This window comes from Hevea brasiliensis, chromosome 17, assembly GCF_030052815.1.
Source record: "Hevea brasiliensis isolate MT/VB/25A 57/8 chromosome 17, ASM3005281v1, whole genome shotgun sequence".
Lineage (NCBI taxonomy): Eukaryota > Viridiplantae > Streptophyta > Magnoliopsida > Malpighiales > Euphorbiaceae > Hevea > Hevea brasiliensis.
Genome location: NC_079509.1, coordinates 20,672,842 through 20,686,968, shown reverse-complemented (window position 1 = coordinate 20,686,968; position 14,127 = coordinate 20,672,842). Strand labels below are relative to the sequence as shown.

Sequence of the window (14,127 nt, the reverse complement as noted above, 5' to 3'; positions counted from 1 at the left end):
TTTTATATGAAATAAATAAATTTCAGTATCAAGGCCAAAAACTCAGGATAAAAAAAACTAATAAGAAATAAAAATAGAATTCATGAGATTAATATAATTTTAGTTTTTCAAAAATTTTTTAGTTAATTATATTTAATTAAAATAAAATAATTTAGATTATGATTTAACTACAACAAATATATTCAGTTAGTTTGAGGTAAAAATAGGAAAAAGCAAAGAAAACACGAGACTGATATGCAAGTTGGAGCTGTAATCTCTCTGCCCAATTCCAGCCTCAATCTCTCTGCCTTTGTCTTTTCTCTTCATTGGCTAGCTTACGCATACAAGCAAAAACCACTGCTCTGCCTCTAATCATAATTCTCTCTATCTCCATTAGCTGATTCTGGAGAAGGAGCAAATCGGCTAATGGCTGGGAACGATTGGATTAACAGCTACCTCGAGGCAATCCTCGATGTCGGCCCTGGCCTTGATGATGCTAAGTCGTCTTTGCTACTCAGAGAGAGAGGAAGATTCAGTCCCACTCGATATTTCGTCGAAGAAGTCATCACTGGATTCGATGAGACCGATCTCCACCGCTCCTGGGTTAAGGTTTGTTCGCATTTTTTTTGGCTCTTTTTTTTTTTTTTAATAACTTTGAGTGTATATGTGATGGATTGGCCTCTCTGCGTGGGATTTCAGGCTCAGGCGACGAGGAGTCCGCAGGAGAGGAACACCAGATTGGAGAATATGTGCTGGAGGATTTGGAACTTAGCTCGCCAAAAGAAGCAGGTTTTAGAAGTTTCTTTTTCTTTCGATTCTTACCCCCCCACCCCCCTCTACCTCTTTAGAAGCAGATTTGATGTCTAATGTTTCTTTGTGTATAAATCAGTGATCACAGCTTGTTGGAAGCAGAAAAGATTTATCTGACTTAATTAGTGGATTTATCAAGTATTTAATTTTTTTTTTTGGTTTAGAACTTTGAATTTAGCAAAAATTATGAACCTGATTTATTGGTTTTTTAGCAAATTCTTAAACTTTAAACTATTTGATTGTCAGAAAAAATCATGTTGTTGTTCCTTTTTTTTTTATTATAGTAATTTTTATCAGCTGTTCATTTTTATTTGAATCTTTGAACTTTTCCAATCTCATTGTAACTGAAGAAGACATCATTTCCTAATCTAGCTTATGAATGATTCATCAACTATTAACTGTTGTCTTTGTGTTTGCAGCTTGAGGGAGAGCTTGCCCAAAGGAATGCTAAACGTCATCTTGAACGTGAAAGAGGCCGCAGAGAGGCAACTGCTGATATGTCTGAAGATCTATCGGAAGGAGAAAAAGGAGATGCAGTAGGTGACGTATCGTCTCATGGTGATAGTAACAGAGGCAGACTGCCTAGAATCAATTCTGTTGATGCAATGGAGGCATGGGCTAGTCAGCAAAAGGGCAAAAAGCTGTACATTGTGTTAATAAGGCATGGACTGAACTTTACTTCTTAGTGTTTAAATGTCATCACGAAGAGGACTCTGAGGTGCTTATTTGGTATTGCAGTATTTTAGTAAAGTGTAGTCAACAGAATTCTTTTATGGACTTGTGCTTTCTGTTCCAATAGGAAATCCATGGTCATTGTCTAAACATCAGTTCAAAAGCTACTGAAAGGAATTTTCATAGGATATTAAATGTAGTGATTGATGTTAGGATGTACACTATGATTTTTCCACTACGCAAGTTGACCATATATTATAATTTTAACAAGTAGTATACATGCAGCCTTCATGGTCTAATACGAGGTGAAAATATGGAGCTTGGACGTGATTCCGATACTGGTGGTCAGGTAATATTTGTTGTGTAAGTTTTGGTTTTCCATGGTTATATGTGGTCTCACTCCCAATTTCTGCTCATATAATCTTTTTATATGATGATCAGTAATCTTGGGCATTTGTTTCTTTTAGGTTAAATATGTTGTGGAACTTGCAAGGGCTTTGGGCTCAATGCCAGGAGTCTATCGAGTGGATTTGTTAACTAGACAATTATCAGCACCAGATGTAGATTGGAGTTATGGTGAGCCCACAGAGATGCTTACCCTTAGAAACTCAGAAGATTCTGAGGATGAGATGGGGGAGAGCAGTGGTGCCTATATTGTTCGTATACCCTTTGGAACAAAGGATAAATACATCCCTAAAGAAAATTTGTGGCCTTACATCCCTGAATTTGTTGACGGTGCTCTTAACCACATAATTCAGATGTCCAAAGTTCTGGGAGAGCAAATTGGTGGTGGGAAGCCAATCTGGCCTGTTGCCATCCACGGACATTATGCTGATGCAGGCGATTCTGCTGCTCTTCTATCAGGTTCTTTAAATGTGCCAATGCTTTTCACTGGTCACTCACTTGGCCGGGATAAGTTAGAACAGCTACTAAAACAAGGCCGATTATCGAGGGATGAAATAAATTCTACATACAAAATAATGCGTCGGATAGAGGCTGAGGAATTTTCGCTGGATTCTTCTGAAATAGTCATAACTAGCACTAGACAGGAGATTGATGAGCAGTGGCGCTTATATGATGGTTTTGATCCAATACTGGAGCGTAAACTGCGAGCAAGAATCAAGCGTAATGTGAGCTGTTATGGCAGGTTCATGCCTCGCATGGCTGTGAGTACTGCAATGATTTCTTTCCTTTTTCAAAAATAAATAAATAAATAAATACTCTTACAGAAGCCTTACTTGCTTTGGTAGCTAATACAGATTTTATAACTATGACTAAGCCTGTCCTACAATGTGGCTGCACTTATGAATCTCAGATGATTGGGTGTTTATTACAGTTATTGTTTCCCTATGTTAAACATGGGGAATACTAGTTTAAAGAAAAAGAATGCCCATGGCTGTCTCTGTCCATCTGGATATTGGGTGTTGGTGAGTCATCCATGAAAAAGAGCTGTAATTGTTGACATGGAGTCTGGTACGTTGGTCAGTTTTCTCAAAAATTGTTCAATGAATCCACTCACAGGAATTCTGGAGGATGTCTATGTAATGTTATCAATGATATAACAGATTTCTCTTTTTACTTTGTCAATCTTGTCTTTTTAGTACCATAAATCTGTAAGTGTATCTAATAAATAATTAAAACTCTCATTTCAACTTATTCTTGTTGTATTTATGTTGAACTGTTGTGTCTTTCTTTAAATTTGAACTTATGGAATTGATATATGTAAATTAAATGAAATGCTGATAGTTTTTAATAGTATTTACTAACTATTTTAAGCAAAGGATGGAAAGATTAAGTTTCTAATGATCTTTTTCCCTGAGTAATAAATAATATGGTGCAAAAGGGTCTTATGTATTGTTGGTTGGTATTGGAAGGGATTTGCCAACTAGATAACTCCCACATTTTCCTTTGTGCATGCACATGTGTGTTTTTGTGTGTCTTATTATAAGGTGAAACTTGGGGATCCAAAGTGATATGCCTGGTTGAATTGCTGCAGTACTTGATTTGCATACCAACCCTGTTCCAGAATACTTGTTAAGATTCTAGATCTTGACAAGTGTCTGTTCTTATCATGTTATGCAGCATATCCATGGTTAATGCCTTTCTAGTTAATGGAATGTGTATTAACAATTTGTTGTTCTGCAGATAATTCCTCCTGGGATGGAGTTTCATCACATTGTTCCCCAAGAAGGGGATATGGACGGTGAAGTGGAAGGAAATGAGGACCATCCTACTTCTCCTGATCCACCAATATGGTCTGAGGTTCTCAATTTTCCCTTTTTCTTATTATTTTCATACATCCCAGACAATTAGCCGGATACATTCCTTTCTAATTCTATTTTAATGGAAAATGACTGCTTTCAATACCGTGCCCACAAAGCCAGTAATAACGTTTGCTTATTTTATGAAGCAACCATGTTGACATCAGTTAAATTCTTGCTATTCTGCAGATAATGCGCTTCTTTACGAATCCTCGTAAGCCTATGATACTTGCCCTTGCTAGGCCAGATCCCAAAAAGAACATCACAACTTTGGTTAAAGCATTTGGAGAATGTCGTCCATTAAGAGAGCTTGCTAACCTTGTATGTCGAGTCACCTAATTAGACGTGTTTGTTGGAGACATAATCTTAAATAATGCTCAGCTGAATTTGCTTTACTGTTTAGGTCATCTTATATAGCGTTTTCCTCTCTCTCTCTCTCTCTCTCTCTCTCTCTCTCTCTATATCTCTGTTCTTTATTTTACAGACGCTAATTATGGGTAACCGAGATGGAATTGATGAAATGTCAAGCACAAATGCTTCTGTTCTTCTTTCAGTGCTTAAGCTTATTGACAAGTATGATCTGTATGGGCAAGTTGCATACCCTAAACACCACAAGCAGGCTGGTGTCCCTGACATATATCGTCTAGCAGCAAAGACAAAGGTATGCCATGTAGCATGCATATTAGATGAAACTGGTGCCTTTTTTTTGGTTCCTTTTAACATTTTTTCTGCAAGTATCGTATGTGAACTTTTTCCCCTTACTATCTATTGTGTGGTAAACAAGATCTAATATATAGAATGGAAGCAATAAAATACTCTAGTGTTCAATATCACAAATGATCACTGAGAGCTCCCACAATAACTCCTTTTATTAGCTATTGTTGCCATTGTTCTGGCATTGTGGTTTGAAGTAATTGGCTAATTCAGCACAATTATATCAAGTAGCTAACTAGGTGATGATAAGCAGAAATGTTTACATGCTAGTCCAAAGTAACATCACACATACTAACAAATCTCAGAAACAGACATAGCATTGAGCATGATTATGATCACTGATACATAACAGGTATGTTTAATGAGATGGTATGGTGTTGAAAGTTGGCAGACATATATTGTGTACTTTAGTCCAAGGAAGTTAGATGCTACATCTATTTGTTATATAAATACATAACTCATATCCTGGAATCCTGGTTATGGTTGAAATCTTTGCAAAGATTGTCTTTGCATCTGTGTTCTGCATGGTTTGTCCAAGATATATGTGACTTAAATAATTGTTTTATTTGCTAAGTCTTCAATTGTTGTATGTTGCTCCAGTATGTGATGTAATTGCCTGTAGTTTTTCTTGTACTCATAGTCCAGATATATACTGTATGTTGTCAACTTAATCTTTCAATTCCTATCTCTCAAATGTCAAGCAGTTGGAACTTTGTGGTTAGATATATGAAATTCTGATTGGGAATTTATGCAGGGTGTTTTCATCAATCCAGCCTTCATTGAGCCATTCGGGCTTACTTTGATTGAGGTGCTCTTGTTAACACTATGTGGAGTCTATTTTTATGTTTATTTAATAGGCTCATGCTATTTCCACAGTTTAATTTACTAGAGTCATTGCTTATTAATTGCTTAAGTGTGGCCCACCGCACAAAAGATCTCACACTTGTGGGCTTTGGGGAGAGAATTTACATAACCTTACCCCTAAATTGTATATAGGCCGTTTCTGTGGCTTGAACTCATGACCTCTAGTTTACAAATGGAATAAATTTACTGTAACACTAAAGCCATCCTCTACCTTATTAATTGCTTAAATGTTGAAAAAAAAAATACCGATTAATTTGAATAGAACGGTAATATAACCAGTTTGTCAAGAAGAATGAATCAGATCCATCTCTTTACTTTTATCCTTCCTTTACTTTTCTCTTTTTTTCTAAAGATTATATGGAAACACTTTTTTTTCTTCCCTCTCCTAATTTTTCCTCTCTTCTTGTTTCAACCAAAAGAAACAATTGCAGGGCTCTGTTACCACAAATTTATGCACTATGCTATTATAAGTAAAAGTAATTTCTCCTATCTGTTCTTCAGAGATTCAAGATGATTTCTATGGATGGTTTTTCCAGTTTCCTTGCCTCAACAAAATAATGACTTAGGGAAAGTCATTAGATGAGCATCAAATCTGATGTTTTGCCAACAATGCTATTTTGGTTTATTTGTTTATTTACAGAATAAATAAGCTATGGCTCTAGTCACAATACCTGTGGAAATAGCCTGAGCCTGTTTAATATTCATGACCTGAGGTAAACTGTTACTCTTCTGTTGAGCAGGCAGCAGCTCATGGTTTGCCCATTGTTGCCACAAAAAATGGAGGCCCAGTGGACATACACCGGGTATGCCTACTCATCAAAACATAATGCTTAGAACAATCTTTTGTGTATGTGTCTTTTTATGTGTCTTTGTTGCTTATAAAACCTTCTAGTATTGATTGGATATATTTATTTCGTCAGGTACTGGACAATGGTCTTCTTGTTGATCCTCATGATCAGCAGTCTATTGCTGATGCTCTTCTAAAGCTTGTTGCTGACAAGCAGCTTTGGGCAAAATGCCGACAAAATGGATTGAAGAATATTCACCTATTCTCATGGCCAGAGCATTGCAAGACTTACCTATCACGAATAGCCAGCTGCAAACCAAGGCATCCACAGTGGCAAAAAGATAATGATGGAGCTGATACTTCAGATACAGATTCACCAGGTGATTCGTTAAGGGACATACATGATATATCTTTGAACTTGAAGTTCTCATTGGATGGAGAAAAGACTGGAGCTAGTGGAAATGATAATTCTCTAGAATCTGAAGGAGATGCTGATAGAAAGGGTAAGTTAGAGAATGCTGTTTTGGCATGGTCAAAGGGTGTTTTGAAGAACACACAAAAGACTGGATACATAGAAAGAGGAGAACAATACAATAGTTCTGGTAAGTTTCCAGCTTTGAGAAGGAGGAAACAAATTTTTGTCATTGCAGTGGATTTCGATGCCATTTCTGGGCTTATAGAGGCAACTAGAAAAATTTTCGAGGCTGTTGAAAAAGAAAGGACTGAAGGCTCAATAGGGTTCATATTGTCAACGTCTTTGACCATATCTGAGATACACTCATTTCTGGTCACAGGGGGATTTAGTCCCAGTGATTTTGATGCTTTTATATGCAACAGTGGTAGTGACCTATTTTACTCAAATCTTAATTCAGAGGATGGTCCCTTTGTGGTTGACTTTTATTACCACTCACATATTGAGTACCGATGGGGTGGAGAAGGGCTAAGAAAGACTTTGGTTCGCTGGGCTACTACAGTTAATGATAAAAAGGCTGAGAAAGGGGAACAGATTGTTACAGCAGCCGAACAGCTTTCAACCAACTATTGTTATTCTTTTACCGTGCAAAAGCCAGGAGTGGTAATTTTCTTTTCCTTCCTACTTGCAAGTGACTTCCTGATTGTTGTTCTCAAACTGAGGGTGAATTTATTTTCCAGACTTCATTTTTTGTTGCCTGATCATTTTTCACATACACATACAGTGTGTAATGCAATAGATATCAGGGAAATTCATCTGTTTGTCTTTTGAAGGTTCCCCCTGTTAAAGAGCTCCAGAAGTTGCTGAGGATTCAGGCTCTCCGATCCCACGTTATATATTGCCAAAATGGGACCAGGATAAATATAATTCCAGTATTGGCTTCTCGCTCCCAAGCCCTAAGGTAGAGTTTTCTATGTGGACCAATATACATGATATTGACTTTCATTTCATGCGACTTCAACTTAGAAGCAGAACTGGGTATATATTGAGAAGACCAGCTGTTGAGTACAAAGTTGTCGCTAAATTTGAAAGGCCCCATGGAGAATAGTTTGATGCATGATTGAACTTTTAGCACAATTGCCCCCCCTAATTGCTCATTTGTGACTTTTAATGATTTAAAACATGTTTCAGGTATCTTTATGTTCGGTGGGGCATTGATTTGGCAAATATGGTGGTTTTTGTTGGAGAATCTGGGGACACAGATTATGAAGGATTGCTTGGTGGGCTACACAAGAGTGTAATATTAAGGGGAGTTTGTAGTAGTGCAAGTAACCAACTCCATGCCAACAGAAACTACCCTCTCACAGATGTTATAGCGTCAGACAGCCCCAATATTGTTCACACAGCTGAAGAATGCACCAAGTCTGATATCCGGGGTTCCTTGCAGCAATTAGCATGTGTCAAGGGCTAGATAGTCCCACACTTACCCTTCATCATTCAAATTTGTTCTAGACCTTGTCTATGTTGCTTTTATCATAAGGAGTACCCGGTTGCTTCCATGCCAAGCATCTCATAATTATGGCATTCTCATCATTTTTCGATCCTCAAGAAGCTTGCTTGTGAGTATTTCGTGTAGATTCAAACCCCATTTTACTTTCTACTTTTTCCAATTTGTTTATTCCCATATTGAGTCCATCCTTGAGTGCTTTATTGGCCTGCAAGTTTCTAATGCCTTCCTCCGTGACACTTGTGTCCAATTTCTTTGGCTATTGTACACAGTTGCATGTACTTTTGGTATGTTTCTATCAGATAAGTGTTACCATATATAAAAATATTATCTCTGCATGTTTGCAATACTACTACATGAAAATAAAGCCTTCTGTTTCATTTTGTCCCTTTCTGTTCTCGTTGGGCTGCTTGGGCATTTAATCTTTAAATGAGAGATTGCTGAAGAACAGAACAGCTCTCCTTATTTTCTTATAGTGAAGTAGTTTTTTTTTTTTTTTTTTTTTTTTCACTGGTTGGACCTTAGACCCATTAACTTAAATTATTGCCAACCACAAATGGCCAAGTTGAAACTGAGGAGGTAGCCATGGCTTCCTCGGTAATGTTGGGTGGTGATAGGTACAGGAAAACCGCTATCGGACACTTTTCTGTGGCTGGCAACATAAGAAAAGTCAGCGTTCTGTTGTTAGTTACAATAATTTGTTCACTGTAGTTTGTGGTCAACTACAAGCTTTCATCTAAAACCAGGATAGAGACTTCCACATATTAATGCTAACAGGTAACTAACACATCCAGTTAGTTCATAGTTGGCGCCCCATCCATCTCATGTATAATATTATCAGTTTTATCAAGGTCGGCTGTCCTTTGGTTTTAGGCAAAAAGCAAGGCGAGAGCTTTTTTTGAAATAAGGTGTCATAACCAAATATATATATATATTTGTAAATGAAAGAAATATATATATTCTATAGGCGGCAGAGTCAGTCCGTTAAGAATATATATATTTATCAAAATAAAAATTAAACTTAAAATTAAAATATGAATATATATGTATATATTCAATAGGCGGCAGAGCTAGTCCGTTATGAATATATATACGTATATGCAGATCAGGCGGTTGAACTCACCATATGCATGCAAAATAAATTTAAATTTTTGTAAAAGAAATTGAAGAAAATTTACTTCAAAATCATATAAATTTTGTAAGATTTGTATAAAGGTTTTGGAGATGTAATTTCGGGTATGACTTACAGAGGTTGCTCAACACATGAGCTTCCTAAGATCTACTACAAGGAAGTACAGGATTTGTAGGTTTGTAGGTGAGATAGAGGTAGGGCAGGTTAGGAAGTGAATCAACCTTCTTGCTCCTTTCTTCACCTCGGTGTGAAACTCCTTCAGGACCTTCTTTGGATTTTTTTGGCTTAAGAAGCTTGAAGGGGAGAAGCTTGCGCTCAAGAAGCTTGAAGAATGGTTTGAAGTGGCTTCCCTTGCCTTGGATAGGTGCCTCCTTATATAAAAGTGATCAGGGGCAGTTTTGTAATTTTTTGAAATCTTGAACAGTATTTGCCATTTACTTTTTCACGTGTGAACAGTACTTGAACAGTTCTTCCTGTTGTCTTCACATGTGAACAGTAAAAGTGAACAGTGACAGGTAAATAGTATCCTGTCAGATTTTTTGTAAGTGCAAGATTGCAAGAGTAAAATAAAAGCAGAATGAAAAAGTTAAATGGATAATTTTACCGTCATAAATTTCTTTTGCCGGTATTTTTTTTTTTTCAAGAGATTTGATGCCTGTGAAGAGGTACCACAACCTTCATTATCATCATCCTCCAAATCGATTATGGGTTCTAAATCAGAATCAGCTGTAGAGGAATTTGCTCTGTTTTGTAATAACTGTTGCATTATTGCAAAATATTCTTCATCATTTTTAGCTTCCGCCAATCTAGCCATAGCATGTGATCGTTGGGTCAAAAATAACTGGTTTTGTACTGTATTTTGTTGCAAGAGGTTTTTTCCCTTAAGCCAGTCTTTTATTCCTTGATTTGTAATTGCTTCAGGGACATTGAATGAGTCCCACCATTTGACCTTGAATCTTTTGGTAATAGAGTTCAATCCATCTTGGGGTCGAAATTCAAAAAACCAAATGAGAACCCAAGGTAAAAAGAATTTTGAAGAAAACAAGAGAAGAGGCGAAAACCTTTTCTCCTTGGGTGAGGGTTTGTAATGGGTTTTAAAAAGGTTTAAACTCTTTGATATTTCTGGTGTAAGAATTTCAAGTAGTGCACCAAAATACTTCCACCACTGAGCAAACCATGAAGGGGTTTTGAAAGGATCAAATATTTTTTGGAAATAGAACAGCCATGAATGACTATTCTTGTGATTTTGTATGAGAAGGGTATTGTACCATGCCTGTTGGTAATCCCGGTAATTGAAATGTTGGCAATGGTCAATCTTGTTTTGAAATGATAATAGGAAGATTTTTGATTTTGTAAGTTCTTGCCCCCAATCAAAAGGATTAATGACGTTTTGAATGTGGCAGGTTGAATAAGCCGGATCAGCATGGTTTTCTTTTAAGTAAAAATGTTTGAATTTTGCTGATCCAGTGAATTCAATGATTGCCTGGTAGTAGGATTGGGTCTTAGTAAGATCCCATGATTTGTAATGCCATCCTTTTGGGAAAGCTTTGTCTTGGTGTAGAAATTCATCCTCTATAATCAAAACATTTTAAAAATGCATTTTTGTAACCATTGTGAAGACTTCTTTTTTAATTTTGTCTGGGACAAAACTATTTAAGAAGAATTTGGTTGAGAAAGACTGTTTTAGAATTCGATTTGTAAAATCTCATTTGCTTGAGAAATATCTTGAGAAAGGGTTTTTTAGGAGGAAGATTTTTCTTTCTCAAGGGTTTTGGAAATGGGTTTTGTAGATTTACCTTTCTGGGTAATATTTTGTAATGCCTGAAGAACTTCAGGAGATTTAGATAGCGATTCTGGCTGTTAGTTTCTGGAGCCTGAGACTCAATATATTTTGTATGATCTTCTTCTTCTTCTGCTTCGGCTATGTCTGCCTAAGTTTGTATAGGCTTTGCAGAAGAGATGGCTAGTTTTGTAGGGTTTGGTTTTGTAGAGGGTGAGGCTTCAGCCTTGGTATTTTTTTTTTTCTGGGCATTGGCCTGTTTTGAAGAAATTCTCTTATTAGAAAGTCTGGGATGTAATTTGTATCTCCTTTTATAAATTCAATTTCAAAATAAAAAATACTTAAAATTGCTTGTCACCGTGCAAAAATTTGTGCAAAAATTTGTTTTGATGCAAGATTTTGAACATCTTTTTGCAAAACTTCTTTGGATGAATTGCAATCAATTCTAAGCAAAAATTTTTGATTTAATAAATCACTTTGAAATTTTTGTATGCACATGACAATTGCAAGAATCTATTTTTTGATGGTAGAGTATTTATTTGACAATCATTCCAATATGCAGAATGGAATTGAACTATTTGTTCTTTTCCGTTTTGAACCTGTTTTAAAATTCCACCATAACTTAACTCTGAGGCATCTGTTTCGACTACCTTAGGGGCTAATGGATCTGCTAAATGCAGATAAGGAATGGTTTGGACCCGTTGTTTAATGTGACGGATCACTTCAGTGTGATGATCTGTCCATGGAACAGGGTTTTTCTTTAACCTATCATGCAAGTGTTTTGCTAGACGGTTAATATTTGGACAAAAATCGAAGATATAATTTAAGCTACCTAAGAATCTCTGTAGCTGGGTTTTATCCAAGATTTTGTCAGGAAATTTATTTAAAAATTCTAGACTTCTCTCTATTGGAGTAATGATTCCTTGGGATATGTAATGACCTAGAAACCTAACTCTGGTTTGGAAAAGAGAAATCTTTGATTTTGAAACGGCAAGGCCATTTTGTTTTGTAACAGAGAAGAATGTTCTTAAGTGTTTGAAGTGTTGTTTAATTGACTCTGAGAATACAAGAATATCATCTATATAGACTATGCAAAATTTTGAATATGGATTAAAGATTTCATTCATAATTCTCTGGAATTCTGATGGGGCATTTTTCAGGCCAAAAGGCATGACTTTCCACTCATATTGTCCAAAGGGAACTGTGAATGCGGTTTTGTATCTATCTTTTGGATCAATTTGTATTTGCCAAAATCCTGATTTCATATCAAATTTGGAAAATACAAATACAGAATGAAGTTTTGTAAAAGATCTTTTTTGTTTGGAATTGGATACCTGATCCATTTCAAAGTTTTATTCAAAGGTTTGTAATTAATTACTAATCTAGGAGTGCCTCTTTCTATTTCTGAATTTTTGTTTACGTAAAAAGCTGTACAACTCCAAGGAGATCTAGATTCTACAAGTAATAATTCTTTCTTTAAATCCAAAATTTCTGAACGACAGTGTTGTTCTAGTTCAGCATTCATTTGGATTGGTCTGGCTTTTGTAGGTATCTGTTTTTCATCGAAATCATTTTCATATGGTAAATCTACCATATATTATTTTCGATTCCAAAAGGCATTTGGTAAATCAAAACAAATTTCTCTTTCAATTTGGGTTTTGAAATCCGAAATTTTCTTTTTCACCAAATCATTTTGTAATTGTTTTTCAATTCTTGTTAATGAACATGTTGCTGTAAGTACAACAAGTGTTGCTTTTTTCCCTCTAGTAAAACATTAATCTCATTATTATAAATGGAACAACCTTTTATAATATTGAGATTTCTTGTTTTTGGTTTTGTAACGAAAGGGAAAACAAGAGTTTGTTTTGTAGTTTTGAAGGAGATATTATCATCGTTAACCTTGTAGGGAGTTATCAAGTTAATGAAAGGAGTCCCTAAGATTACACTATGATGAATATCTTGAACAATTATGAATGAGGTTTTGAAAAGAAAATCACTATTAGTTATGGAGGCTTCTGTCTTATAGCTAATAGCCATTTTTGAATTATTTGCAGCTGAAAGTTTTTCTGTGGTTTTTTCATAAAATTTCTTTGGAACAATTCCTTCTTTAATACAGTTCAAATCTGCTCCTGTATCAAATAAGACAATTGTATTGATTTTGAAAACTTTTGGAAAAACAATGGTAATTTGTATTAAATATTTTCTGGAGGTGATCTGATTGAGGATGAAAAGAAAATCTTTTGGAGGTTTTTGAGTTTTCAAACTATTTTCTTTATTTTTCTCAGATTTTTCCTGGGGTTTTGAAAATAAAAGCTGGATTGCTTTTGAGTCCTGTGCCTTTTTCTCTTTAAGCTATTTAAGCTCATTCTTAGTGATTTTTATTTCTCTTTGGAGGCATTGGACGAGAGGGTTTTGTAATTTTTTTTTTATTTTCATGCTTTAAAACATCTAAGACTAATTCTTGATTTTTTAAAAGCATGTTAACATTTTTTACATTTTCTTCAGATTCAATTTTAGAATCTGACTTGGATGAATTATTAACTAATCCATCTTTTTGTAAATGCATGTTTTCTTCGGACTCCTGGTTGGAGTTTGAAGAGAAATTTGAGGAATTAGTACTCAAATTTTGAATGACTAGTTTTTCTTTTTGTAATGATTTATGATTGTCAGTGGATTCAAAGATTTTGAATTCACTTTCTATTTGTAATTCTGGGATTGATTTTGGAAGAGGTTTCTTTTGTAATTCAAAGGTTTCTTGAGGGTTTTGTTCCTTTAAAACCTGTTGTTTTCAATTCTTTTTGTGAGGAGTTTTATTTTTAACAGTAACAGGGTTAACAGACAGTTTTTCTTCTTCTTTCTTTAGAAGATCTTTCAGAGCCGCAATGAACTCTGATTGATTATCTTCTGTCTCCTGTTGTTTAGGTTTTGAATTCTGAGAAGGTTTTGAAATTGGGACTATTGACTTTTTAGATTTTTTGGACTTTTTGGAAATTTTTGAAAACGGATATGGAATGTCATGATAATCAGCATACATTTCAAACCATTCAAATAAAAGAATATAAACTTTATATTCATATAGAAAATCATAATATTCTTTTTGAATTTCTTTCCTTCGATCATTGAAATGTTTGAAAAACCACATTTGCTTTTTATGATTTTTAGGAGAATAAAAATCATCATGCAAATATTGTTTGTCTACTTCAAATTCT

At 35.3% G+C, this 14,127-nt stretch overlaps 1 protein-coding gene across 1 annotated transcript; it reads left to right on the top strand.

Annotated features, from left to right (window-relative positions):
- The first annotated feature begins 206 nt into the window (after positions 1-206).
- Positions 207-8,394, top strand: LOC110650924 (probable sucrose-phosphate synthase 1). The gene is made up of 13 exons (XM_021806078.2): positions 207-588; positions 679-768; positions 1,209-1,450; positions 1,747-1,810; positions 1,929-2,627; positions 3,607-3,723; positions 3,912-4,043; positions 4,207-4,383; positions 5,191-5,244; positions 6,041-6,103; positions 6,221-7,162; positions 7,333-7,460; positions 7,691-8,394. Exons 1-13 carry the CDS (start codon positions 406-408, stop codon positions 7,968-7,970), a joined length of 3,171 nt encoding a protein of 1,056 aa, XP_021661770.2. The 5' UTR covers positions 207-405; the 3' UTR covers positions 7,971-8,394.
- Positions 8,395-14,127: the final 5,733 nt, after the last annotated feature.